This window comes from Narcine bancroftii, chromosome 9, assembly GCF_036971445.1.
Source record: "Narcine bancroftii isolate sNarBan1 chromosome 9, sNarBan1.hap1, whole genome shotgun sequence".
Taxonomy (NCBI): domain Eukaryota; kingdom Metazoa; phylum Chordata; class Chondrichthyes; order Torpediniformes; family Narcinidae; genus Narcine; species Narcine bancroftii.
In genome coordinates this window covers 45,880,689-45,893,739 of record NC_091477.1, presented here as the reverse complement: position 1 = coordinate 45,893,739, position 13,051 = coordinate 45,880,689, and the positions used below count along the sequence as shown (strand labels likewise).

The following is a 13,051-nucleotide window of genomic DNA, read 5'->3' as shown; positions in this document are numbered from 1 at the left end:
AGTGACCTTCTGAAAACAGCAATCTTCACACCCTGAGACTTCGAGTTCCTGCGAATGCCCTTGGGACTGAAAAATACGTCCCAGATGTTCCAGCGACTGATGGACATGGTTGGCAGGGACTTCATTTTTGTCTACTTAGACGACATCCTCATAACTAGTCCCAACGCTAGTACACAGGACTCACCTGACCCTCCTGTTCGACAGACTGCAGCAGTTCAGATTCACGGTGAACCCATCAAGTGCCAATTCGGCCTAGAAACGATAGACTTTTTGGGACACTGAATCACTCCAGAGGGAGCCAGACAAGGTAGAGGCCATCCAAAATTTCCCCAAGCTGAGCACTACCAAAGACCTTCAGGAGTTCTTGGGGATGGTAAATTTCTATCATTGCTTCCTACTGGGAGTGGCCACTCTTGTGCAGCCCGTGTTTGACCTCATCAAGCTTGGCGACAAGATGCCCCAGTGGATGCCGGACACCACAGAAGCATTCCACACCACGAAGGTGGAACTGGTGAGAGATTCCACCTCTCCCCTGGCCCTTATAACAGACGTGTCAGATAGAGCAGTGGGCATAGTGCTGGAGCAATGGGTCAATGAGCACTGGCGCCCCCTGCAGTAAACACCTCCGGACGCCAGATCTCAAATAGAGTGTATTCGACCATGAACTATTGGCCCTGAACCGAGAAATGCGGCACTTCCGATACACGTCTGAGGGAAGGGTCGTCACCACCTACACATTCCACAAACCACTAACATACACACTAAGCAAGGTTTTGGATCAGTCGTCTGTGAGTCAACAGTGTCACCTCTCCTACATCTGAGTACACCACAAACATACGCCACATTGCAGGCAAGTCCAACGTGGTGGCCAACGTGTTATCTAGACCCATAGTCGTCACTTCTTCATGAGGGCTCGATGTCACCCAGCTGCCCAAGGACCAGACAGAGGACACGGAAGTCCAGGTCTACTGGACTGCCATCACCAACCTGAAGGTCAGCGACTTTTGCCTCTCACCAGCAGACCCATCCCTGCTGTGCAACGTCTCCACAGGGTTTCCCAGACTCATCCTACCTGCAAGTGGTGATGGCAGATTTTCGACCAGATCCATGGCCTCTCCCACTCAACAGTCAACAGTTCACCTATTGTCCAACTAAGTTTGTGTGGCACGGCCTCCACCAAGACATGTCCCTGCAGGCCAGAACCTGTGTGCAGTGCCAATGCGCCAAGGTACACAGACACACAAGCGCCCCACTCCAGACTTTGAGCTGGCACAGTGCCCATTCGAGCATGTACACATAGGCATTTTCAGCCTTCTCCCTGTGAGCCAGGGCATGTGGTGCCTGTTAATAACAATTGACCATTTTACCTGCTGACTGGAGGCCATACCCATGTGCCAGAACGGCCTTATCCATCTGGGTCCCACGTTTTGGAGTCCCGATCCACATCACCTCAGACGAAGGGGCACAGTTCACCTCCTCGCTCTGGACTAAACAAACTTAAGTTCAGCAGCAGCCAAGGACACCACACCATGGCCTACCAACCTCAAGCAAACAGCCTGGTCAGGTGTTTCCACTGCCATCTGAAGGCTGCCTTGAAAGCCCAACTGCAAGGCCCAAATTGGGTGGACAAGTTCCCGTGGGTGCTCTTAGGCATCCGCACAGCACCAAAGGAGGACCTGCCAGTTTCATCTGCAGAAATGGTGTACGGCTTTCCACTCTCCATTCTCGGGGTCATTCATTTTGACCCACCCCCGCCGGCACACAGCCTAGCCCTTAGATGTCCTCCAGAGGATGAGGATGCAATTGGGTGAGCGGCCCTCCGCCACTGTCTTGACATGGCTCACCGCCTAGTCACGTCCCCGCAGACCTGCAGTGCACCCACTACATCTTCGTACAGAGAGGACAAAAAGGAACATCCCCTCCAGTGTCCATGTGAAGGCCCATTCAAGGTGCTGCCGCAAAACAGTGTTGTGTTTACACTGGACATTGGCGGCTGGCAGGACAGATTCACAATCGACTGCCTCAAGGAAGCACACCTGGACTCAGACCTGCCGGCCGGCCCCGTACCCAGGTCAGGCACAGAGGCCAACTGCCCAGAGACGGTAAGTTAACCTGCTTGGAGGGCGGTGACGATTCGGGAGGGGGGGGGGGTGTAGCGGGCTGATCAACCACGTGGTTAGATGGGCCGATTCGCAGCACCATTTAGCTGACCCAAGATGGAACAATTCCCCTTTCACCACTGAGAAGCCCGTGGTTGATGCCACATGTGGACAAAGAGAATTCCCCACTTCTGAGTGGCGTACCACCGGCCAAGGCGCTGACGTCATTTCTGGAAGCTGGTGCACACATCACCAGAAGTGTGCATCCCCTTCATGCAACGTGGTGAATTCAAACAATAAAATCAGTTTACTGGTTCACCCTTGCAGTTTGTGACATCTCTTTATTCCTTAGCAGATGCTACAATACCTTTAAGCAGTGTATTGTCCATACAAGCCCTGTTATTTTGATACACTGGCGTCTACGTTTTGTTAAGGGACTAACTGATTTTTTGTTAGAATGATGGCAATAAGTAACTTTTTAAAAATTCTACAGGCCGATACTTTGACGAAATCAGCCAAGATACAGGGAAGTACTGCTTTGGAGTAGATGATACACTTAAAGCACTGGAGATGGGTGCAGTTGAGATCCTGATAGTTTACGAAAATTTGGATATTATGCGATACGTACTTCGCTGTCATGGCACAGAAGGTAATTGCAGATCCCTTCATTGTCAGCATTAATGAATATCTGATAATTAAGACTAGATGTGGTTTTTAATGTGAATTGGGATGCAATAAGTTGGACTTACTGCGACTTTTATTTCCCAGAAGAGAAAATCTTGTACCTGACACTTGAACAAGAGAAGGATAAATCCCATTTCACAGACAAAGAGGTACAAATTTGTTCTATTCAATTATCATAAAAAAAGTTGAATGTTGTGTGTTTGGGTTAAGGAAGAAACATTTCACTGGTGACCAAGTTGGAGCTGGATATTGCAGAAAATTATTAGAGGAGCAAGACTTTTTTGAGGAAGTGGAGTGCAGCTTTTATTCCCTGAACGGAATACCAAAATATAATGCAAAATATTTTCCAGTGTCACTTAGAAGAAACTAATTTTATTTTGTTCAGTCCTGTTAGACACTGAGACTAAATTAAATTTTAATTAGTTATTTTTGTTGAAGAACTGGTAAAGATACAAATGTGAATGGCTGTTGGATTCTTTGAATCACCTTCCCAACCACAGCATCCCTCCCAGATCATATAAGGGAAAGAATGAGAATTTGAGGCACAATGAGTCTTGAGGTTTAAGCAGGAGAGAGACGTTCTCAGCAAAAGTATTTTTGCATATTATTTGTAATAATGTGGCTGTTAATGCCCTGCATGGCCAATTCCTGTTTCTTTGAAAAAGGCATCTGGAGCCCCTTCCCCCTCCACCCCAACTCAACCCTAAACACATACTGATTTAGATTCCTGTTCATCTATTGTTCTCCATTGAGTACCGTTGGGGAGAGGCTATCACACTTGTTGGTAATTCAAAAAAGCCTTTGTGTCTGCTGCGCCAACTCTTTAAAATTGGTCTTTGAAGTTGTACTTGTATATCTCCAGCAGTACAAAACCCCAGTGTTAAGTGATGAGAGGCGTGTTCCCACTCTACTGTTAACCACCATTATTCATTGATAGATCCATCCCAGCAGTCTTCCACATTGTGCACTTCGACCTGTTTGTGTGCATCAATTTTCAATAAAGCTCCAATAATCCAGCAGCTGATTGGACTTGCTGGTGATCTGGCTCATTAATCAGGAATGTGAGTCAGGGGTTCAGAGTGTAAGCAGGATTTGTGGCCAGAGGCTGTCCAGATGTGGGTGAGCAGCTGGAGCCAGGGTTTGGTCCAGAATACTAGGGAACAGGAATGGAAACAGGCCCTACTTGCCTATGCCAACCAAAATGTCCCTGCCTACATTTGGCCCATATCCCTCTCAGCCTATCCTGTCCATGTGTCTGTCCAATTTTTTCTTAAACATTGCAATAGTACCTGCTTCAACCACATTCTCTGATACCCTGTTCTCTGCATCCACCACACTCTGTGTAAAAGAAAAAAAAGTTGCCGCTCAGGTTCCTCTTAAATCTCTCCCCCTCACTTAAACCTATATTCTCTGGTTCCTGATTTCCCACATCTATTCCTCTTGATTTTGTACAACTCTGAGATTATCCCGCATCCTCCTGCACTCCAAGAAATAAAGCCCCACCTTGTTCAACCTCTTCCCAGAGCTCAGGTTCCCCTCCCATCTTGGCAACTTCCTCAAATCATCTCTTCACCACCAGCTTGACAGTCCCTTTCTTGCAGCATGCTGACCAAAACTGAACACAGTACTTCAAATGGGACTTCACCAAAGTCTTATACAACTGCAACATGTCTGTCCAACTCTACTCAATGAAGGCCAATGTGCTGAAAGCCTTTTTGATCATCCTATCTACCTGTGATACCACTTTCAAGGTACTAAATACTGTACTCCTAGACCTCTCCGTTCTGCAGCACTCCCAGATCCCTGCCATTTACAATGTAGATCCTATCCACATCTAGACCTCCCAAAATGCAATTTCTCCTATTTCTCTGTATCGAGTTCCATCAACCAATCCTCTGCCCACATGCCCAACTGATAAAGATCCCGCCATTTATTAGGTACAACATTGAATAAGTGGGGAAATTTATAATCTGACACCACCAATGTTAGGTTTTACAATGATCAGAACGTGGCTAGTTTTTAACCTGAGAACCACGTACAACTTATACCCATGTGCCTTCCCTTATTTCTATGTTAGTGGATTTGTTAAAAGTATTCAGGGTCTAGTATTTAGACAGTGTAAGGCAAAACTGTCAAAAATGGAGTTAAGGAAGTCAGAAATGCTTGTAATTCAACAGGTAAGAAAAGCAAATCGGAGATGTGATGACATAGATGGTGGCTTTAGAAGGCAATTTAATTTGGGTTTTAAAAAAAGTGACCTCCCAATAAAGACATTTTTGTAATAGTAGCACCTTTTATTATACTTGGTCCCATATATAGTCCAGATATGGTTGCCATATTTTTATAAAATGTAATATTTGTTCTTTAGATTGTGTGATTTTTTTTTTCCATAGGAATACAACTGTTCATCTGTCTTCCATTGTGCTATCTGTAGAGAGGAGTTAGATTTCCAAGTAATCATGATAAATAACCACAGCTAAAGCTATTTTAACAAATGAAATTTGGAATTTAATTAGTTTATTACTTATTTCAATAAAGTTGCCCAAAAGATAAAGCTCCCGGTCATCTGTGGAGCCCACCCCTGTTATCCTTGTTAGTGTTTCAGTCATATTCCTGCCTGAAAAGTCTCACCTTCACCTATGACCATGTAGCATGCACAAACATTCCTATTTCTATTCCACATCTAAAATGCATCTCTGTGAGGTATAATTGGTATATAAAATTATATTGTACTAATCTGAATCTTGCATTTATAATTGACATAATGCTTTCCAAACACAAATCAGACCAGCATCTTGCCATTGCTGTAATTCCTAAATCCAACTCCTGTCTCTCTCTCTCGATCTCAATCTCTCTCCCTCGATCTCTGTTAACCTGGTTTTGTGCTTTCATTTTGGAGAGCGAAGTACATTTTGGATACAAATTTAGGTGTGTTCCTAAGCTAAATCATTCGTTCCATTTCACTAATTTGAAGTGGTGCCAAGTTTGGTCCCCATCTTTCTCTTAAGAATGATTTTAACTGGAGAAAGCAAAGAATTTTCTATTTAGCTACTCCATACTTTTTCTTAATTGTTCAAAAGACATAAGATCCTTCTATATAGTAATCATCAACATATCATTCCTTTGTCATACCATGAATTCAATATTTTGTTCCCAGATTCATAGGCAGTATGACATTTTTTTTGCATTATGGTGTCCTCGGTGATATAACTGCTTTTTTTTCCCCCAATACATTCATTTATTTCTTGCCATATTCTAATTATGTACAGGCAATATAGGATTGTGTTCTTTTTTTGTTAATGATTTAACATTCCACTTATAAACTCATTCATTGTCTCCTCTTTTATTGACTTCAGTCCCATTCAAATCCACGAAGGGGGACTGTTTTCTTCAAAGAAAGATGATAAAAATCTTGCTTTCATCTCCTACTAATCTTGCTTGGACTGATAGAATCATAGAACACTCCAGCACAGAAAACAGGCCATTCTGCCCCTCTAGTCTGCCGACCATCGTCTCCATAGTCCCGATGACCTTTCCCATATCCTAATCCTCCAGTCATCTCATCCATGAAACTATCCAAATTACTTTCAAAACAGGCAATCGAGCCTGCATATGCCACATTAGATGGCAGCTCATTTCACACTCCCACCACTGAGTATTATCTGATAGATAATACTTAAAATCCAGGAATCTACATCCTCCCAATTTAACTCCCAATTCCTATGGAATTGCCTTATACAATTACGTAATAATTTAAAGAAATTTTTAGTACAATAGGAAATGATTGAAAGAGACATTGTATTGGCATTACCTTCATTTTTCTATAATTTGCCCTTCCTATTAAATGTAATCGGCAGATCTTTTCATTTCTGGAAATATTTTTTTAATTTTCTAACAGAGGGATATAATTAAGCTTATATAAATTCTGTAAATTATTATGTCATTATTCCTAAGTATTTAATTTCATCCTTCAATTTAAATCTACCTTTTTGGTATCTTTCATAATCAAAATTTTGCAATGGCATCATCTCACATTTATCCATATTTATTTTGTATCCTGATATGCTCATAATCTTATCAGTGATTCAGCTGGGTCAGACATGTATAATAGCACATAATCAGCCAATAAACTAATTTTACATTCTTCCTGTCCAACTTTGAAGCCCTCAATATCTTGATCTCCTGTAATCTCTGCCAGAGGTTCAATAGCTAATATAAATAATGCTGGAGATAGGGGACACCCCTATCTACTCGAGGGGAAAAATAGATGACATTTGACTATTGGTTATCATTTTTAGCTTATGACTCATGATAGAGTTTTTATCCAATTTATAAATTTTTTACCTACAATTTTTCCAGTTTTATATAAGAAAGACCATTCTAGTTGGTTGAATGCCTTTTCTGCATCTAAAGAAATAGTTATATTTGGATTCAACCTTAATTTTGCCATATGTATTATATTGATTAATTCTTTAATTCTTTAACGATAGTTAATTCTATAAATCGCTGTAAATTGTACAGCGCCAAATATAAAATGGCAGCCACCAAGGCCAGATCTCCTTGTTGCCGTTTTGATTGAGCCCCGACACCTAAAAATTTGTCACTGCACCCCTATACTAACCCAGTCTGTTGGGTTTGGGTCTCCACTACCTCATCTAACACATCCATCAAAAGAGACATCAACAAATCTTTAAATTATCTATAAAACTCAGGAAGGAACCCATCTTCTGGGGACCTATTGGCTTGTAAAGTACCTAGAACTTTCTCCATTTCTTCCCTTGTTAAAAGGAGTATCTATATTTAGGAAGTTCAACATATGTTAAAAATTCTTCCGTCTTGTTTTCATCTCCTACTAATTCTGATTTATATAGTTTCATATAGTATTGTCTAAACAAATTATTTATTTCTTCTTGATTATGTTATAGTATCAGCTTCTGTTTCTATGGCATTTATCATTCTGGATGAGTCCTCTGCTTTCACTTGGCAAGATAACACTTCTATGTTTGTAGTGAATTATATTGTAACTTTTTATTCTCTAATATTCTACATTCTTCTTGTGTTCCTGATAATCTGATATTCTTTTTCCAATTATGTTATATCTTTTGCTAGAACTTCTAAGTCTCTTGCATATTCTCTCAAGACTTTTAGTATAAGAAATAATTTGTCCCCTCAAATATTAGAAAACTTGTCAGTGGAAGGAAGATTGTTTTTACAAAATATTTCTGTCTCTTAATAAATTCACAAAAATCCTTCCTCTTTAATAATATAATATTATGGCACCATTTAAACATACTATTTTGCTTTTTTATTATCGTAATAGTTAATGTTAACAGTGATAAAAGTCTTGCCAAATACTCAGTTTTTACCACTCTACTTTGTAACTGGGCAGACATTAAAAATAGGTCAATTCTTGGATGCAAATCATGTACCTTTGAGTGGAACAAGTAGTCTCTTTCTAAGGGGTTGAGCCGTCTTCATGTATCAATTAAATTTAAATCCTTTTTAAATTATGGTGTCATTTTTGTAGTTCTCGACCTTGTTATTTTTATAGCTGATTTGTCCAATATCAGATGTAAACAAATATTGAAATCTCCAAAATACTTTGACTTCCTCCTGAGGTTTTTAAAAAGATATCCTTCATAAAGACTTCATAATTTGGGGCGTAAGTGTTCATAAACACCCATGATTCTGCATAAATTTTGCAGTGTGCCATTACAAATCTTCCAGCTTGATCTGTTAATGTCTCTTCTATGATTATAGTAGTATATTTTTACTAATTAAAATCGCTGCACCTCCTTTGATTCAAATGAAGACGATATTACTTGCCCCACCCATCCTCTTTTTAATTTTGCATGCTCCAGTTTGGTAGAGTGTGTTTCTTGTAAAAAGACTATATCTGCCTTTAATTTTTTAGATATGCCAAGACCTGTTTTCTCTTCACCAGCCTGCAAATTCCATTAACATTAAAACTAATAGATTTTAATGTTCTGCCCATATTCTTTAAAATAATTTTTTTTAAACAGTAAAACCTTGGGCTCGTTAAATAGTAGCGATTTAAGAAAAACACACAATGTCCCTGCCCTGACAGTTACACATGTGTAGAGCCCTGAAAGCCTGCGGAATCTCTTGAGCAACCCCTCACTTTAGCACCATCTTTTTTGCTACTCCTTTCCAGAGGCCATTCTTCCCCTTAAACTGAAGTCTTCAACCTGCTTCCACTTTTCACAGGTTTTTTCTTTTACTGAGCTCTCCATGAGCATTTCTATACACCTTTAAACAATAAATATGAAAGAGTTTAATAAAAATTTAAAAATGCAACTTTTACTATAGTTCCATTATAAATATTTTCACAATCTTCTCCTTTGGCAACCATAATTTTTTTTACAAATTTCACAGAAAGTCCTCTACCTTATTATTGGTCTTGAAATATTGCTGGTTCCCATCCGCTACTTCGACTCAAAAGTAGTGGGATATTATCATTGAGTATTTCAGGTTTTTGGCACCTAGTTGTCTTTTCATATCTTCAAATTCTTTTTGTTTAATCAAGGTCAGGCTAAATAGTACCTTATCATGATCAACCTCAGGCGGGCCATTAGTATGCTACTCCCAAATCACCAGACTGGTCTTGCTCTCTAATCGCCTGTTCTTCTGGGTCCAAGTGTTTGGTGAGCTCTCGATATGCAGTTTTTCTCCAATTTGTCTGCTCTCAACATTGGTGGGCTTCATTTTTGAAAAAGTTTCTCCAGGTCTCTTCCCTCTATTCTCTCCATCAGGTCTTCAACAATCTCTTTTATTTCAGTCATTTTCTCTGTCATATCTCTCATCACCATTTCAACACTTATGAATCAGTTACTGAAATTCTCCATTTTTTCTAGGATGATATTGAATTCTTGACCCGACTCCCCAGTTTTACCTGGTTCTGCCGGTCCTGTCGCCATTTCGTACCCCTCCCTTTTGATTTTTCACTAGGTTCCCAGTTGAATAGGAGCTGCTTCAGTCTTTGTTCTCAGCTGCCTTGATTTCTTCATTCTAGTTTTATCCATTTTTGATGAATAAAATCTTGATTTTTCAAATTTTGACCTATTTCATACTCTTCATAGGGAGCTCAACCAGAACACATCTAAGTCCTTCACGTGGCCACGCCCCTGCTGCCCCATTCATTCTTAATTCATCTATTCTGCTTTTTCTCACCAGACATAGAATTCACCTAATGAATGAAAAGATGCATATTTTTTTTAAGTGCCCTCATTTATTTTTTCAATCTGTTGAGGCAGAATATTCATTTAATGTGTATTTTTTAAATCCTTGTGAATTTAGGTTGAATGTGACAACTAACTGGAATGTCATTATATTATTTCTTTAATCTGGAATCAGTCATACAATACAGAAACAGACCTATTTGGCCCATTATTTTTGTGCTTACCAAGTTCCTATCTATTATTTCCCATTTTCCAGTGCTTCATCAATAAATTTCTGTACCTTGGTGATTCAAATTCCTTTTGAGAATCTATCTGCAGCAGTGTTCCAGATTCCAACCACCCTCTGTGTGCAAATACATTCTTTTGCAGATCTCCTCTAAACCTCTCATCTCTTGCCATCAGCTTATCTATGCCCTTCATAATTTTGTATACTTCTATTGGGCGTCTTCTTGGCCTCTGCTGTTCCAAGGAATACAAGCCCATCCTCCAATCTCATAATTGAAATGTTCTAATGCATTTGACTTCTTGCTGAATCACCTCTGCATTCCACTTCAATGCAATTGCATCTTTCCTACAATTTGATAATCAGAAGTCCTCTTTGACTATATTCATTGCCTCACCAATCTTTTGCAAAGTTGTGCCTTAATATCTCTGCTCTTATTTTCATTAGCTGGGCCAAAGAAATAACTATCCCATATGTTTTCATCGTATCTACTCTGTATTGGGATCCTTAAATTCATGTACCAAGCCTCCTCTTTTTCAATACTCTGTGACCCTGCTATTCATCAGCATGACCTGGAATTGTTAGTCCTCCCAAAGTTCATCATGCACTTCTGAGGATTAAATCCCATCTGTCATTGCCTTGTCCATTTTACCAACTGATCAATAGCCTAAGATTATCCTCACTAGTAACGCCAATCTTTGTGTCATCTACGAACTTGCTAGTCATGCTGTGTACTTTCAGTTCCAAATCGTTAATGTAAATAGCAAACAATAAAGGTACCAAAACCACCCATGCTGGTACACCAGTGGTCAATGGCTCCCATCACAAATGCGAAATGCGATGGGTTGCAGATGCTGTGCCTAATCCTATCTCTTAACATCAAACCATTTCAAATTTCCCTTGCATCTACCTTCGGGAACTGTCAGTCAGGTGATGATTCCAACAGTGTTGTAATGGCTCATTTAAATTCTTTCCTTTGTGTTCCCAACACACTGCTTTAGTCAAGTTCTCATGAGGGTAAGAGTGAATGGTCATTGTATTATTTTTAACACTTCATTGCGGAATAGGTGTGTCTTCGGGATGTATTAAGCTGTGGCATGGTAAAAACCTCTTCAAATTTCAATGACTAATGAACTCTCTTTAGAACATAAACTTGATTTTAATTTTCTTTTTGAAAATGAAAACTTAGACTGGACAGGAACACGAACTGATAGAAAGCATGCCCCTCCTGGAATGGTTCGCCAACAACTACAAAAAATTTGGAGCTACACTGGAGATTGTTACAGATAAATCGCAGGAAGGATCCCAGTTTGTGAAAGGCTTTGGTGGGATTGGTGGTAAGACTTGTACCTTAAACTGTGACTTGAATACTCTGCATGCTGAATACTTGCCTTTCCAATCTTGTATAGAACCTGAGGCCATAGACCCAGCTTTCTGTTGACATTTGCCAGTCCTGTGCAATCAGTTCAAGATTAATAATTAAATATATTTGGAAGTAAGGTAAGCACCGAGGAACTAAAACATTGCAAAGTCCTCATGTTGATGAATGCAGGAAGATCAGTTATTGCTGCTCAAATGTCTTGATAATTTAAGTACTTTTTAACTGTCATACTGATTGCAAAAATTAAATTGTAAATATAAACTGTTAAATCAACCAGAGTTACTGGAAAATATTATTTCATCATAATTTTGGGGCATTTTAGCATTATCATCCAGATATCTTTGAGTAAGAGGCCACTGCAACTGATATTACTTAATCTTCCCTTCCCCACAAATATCTAATCCTGTGTGTCATATTGGTTCACTCAAGGGATGACTGAATTTTGCAATTGTATAATGGCAAAAGGCAAAAAAAAGTTAGTAAGGGAATTACTGCATTGTTTACATGTAAATGTTTTTACCTATGGTGGGGTGGGGGGGGGGGGGGGGGGGAGGAAGATCCATTGCAGAACCCTAAAACAAATTGTATTTGACCAGGCATGTCACCACCGAAGCAAGCAAATGTAAATTATGTCTTAAGCTCAAAGATTCCCAGAACAGGGCTGCAAAACTGTTCATTGGCTCAAAGAAATGACAATTGGTTTAATTATAATACAAAAGCAAAGAACTTGGGCAAAGCAGAAACATCCATTAGATGTTAATCAGACAAGCTAGCAGTACCTGGATGTGTGGCTTAGTCCAGCCAGTGAGTAGCAGGGACTTCTCTTTACTTGTTTTGAACTGGTCATTATTTGTCCATGTCTGTCTGCTTTTTAAAAAAAAAAATTATTTTTCACCGCATGAACCATATTGACCAAAATACACAAACATTTCCCTCTTGAATATACAGTGTCATTTTCTCCCCTTTTTCCCCCCCCTCCCTTCCCTCCCTCCTACCCCCCTCCACACCCACTAAGCGTTCAACATACACATTAAACAATGTCATCACACAATGAAAATAAACAAGAAAATTGTGTCATCTACTTTCACACACTGGGTTAGTTCATCTCATCGTCTTCTCATTCTGTCATTTTAGGTGGTGGAGGTCCGCAGTAGGACCTCTCTGTTGTGTTCCATGTACGGTCCCCAAATTTGTTCGAATACTGTGATGTTATTTCTTAAATTGTATGTTATTTTTTCCAATGGAATACATTTATTCATTTCTATGTACCATTGCTGTATTCTTCTGATTTCCAAGTTGACATTATACATTTTTTTTGCTACAGCTAAGGCTATCATAATAAATCTTTTTTGTGCTTCATCCAAATCGAGGCCAGGTTCTTTACTTCTTGTATTACTTAGAAGAAAGATCTCTTGATTTTTTGGTATGTTGCTTTTTGTGATTTTATTTAATACCTGATTTAGAT

At 39.7% G+C, this 13,051-nt stretch overlaps 1 protein-coding gene across 5 annotated transcripts in view; it reads left to right on the top strand.

Annotated features, from left to right (window-relative positions):
- LOC138743489 (eukaryotic peptide chain release factor subunit 1) overlaps window positions 1-13,051 on the top strand; it is a 69,580-nt gene that overhangs the window by 46,133 nt on the left and 10,396 nt on the right. For all 5 annotated transcript variants that reach the window (XM_069898949.1, XM_069898951.1, XM_069898950.1 and 2 more), the window contains 3 exons: window positions 2,593-2,748; window positions 2,868-2,932; window positions 11,395-11,542. In XM_069898949.1, the coding sequence (XP_069755050.1) occupies window positions 2,593-2,748; window positions 2,868-2,932; window positions 11,395-11,542 (369 nt within the window). The remainder of the gene's footprint in view (window positions 1-2,592; window positions 2,749-2,867; window positions 2,933-11,394; window positions 11,543-13,051) is intronic.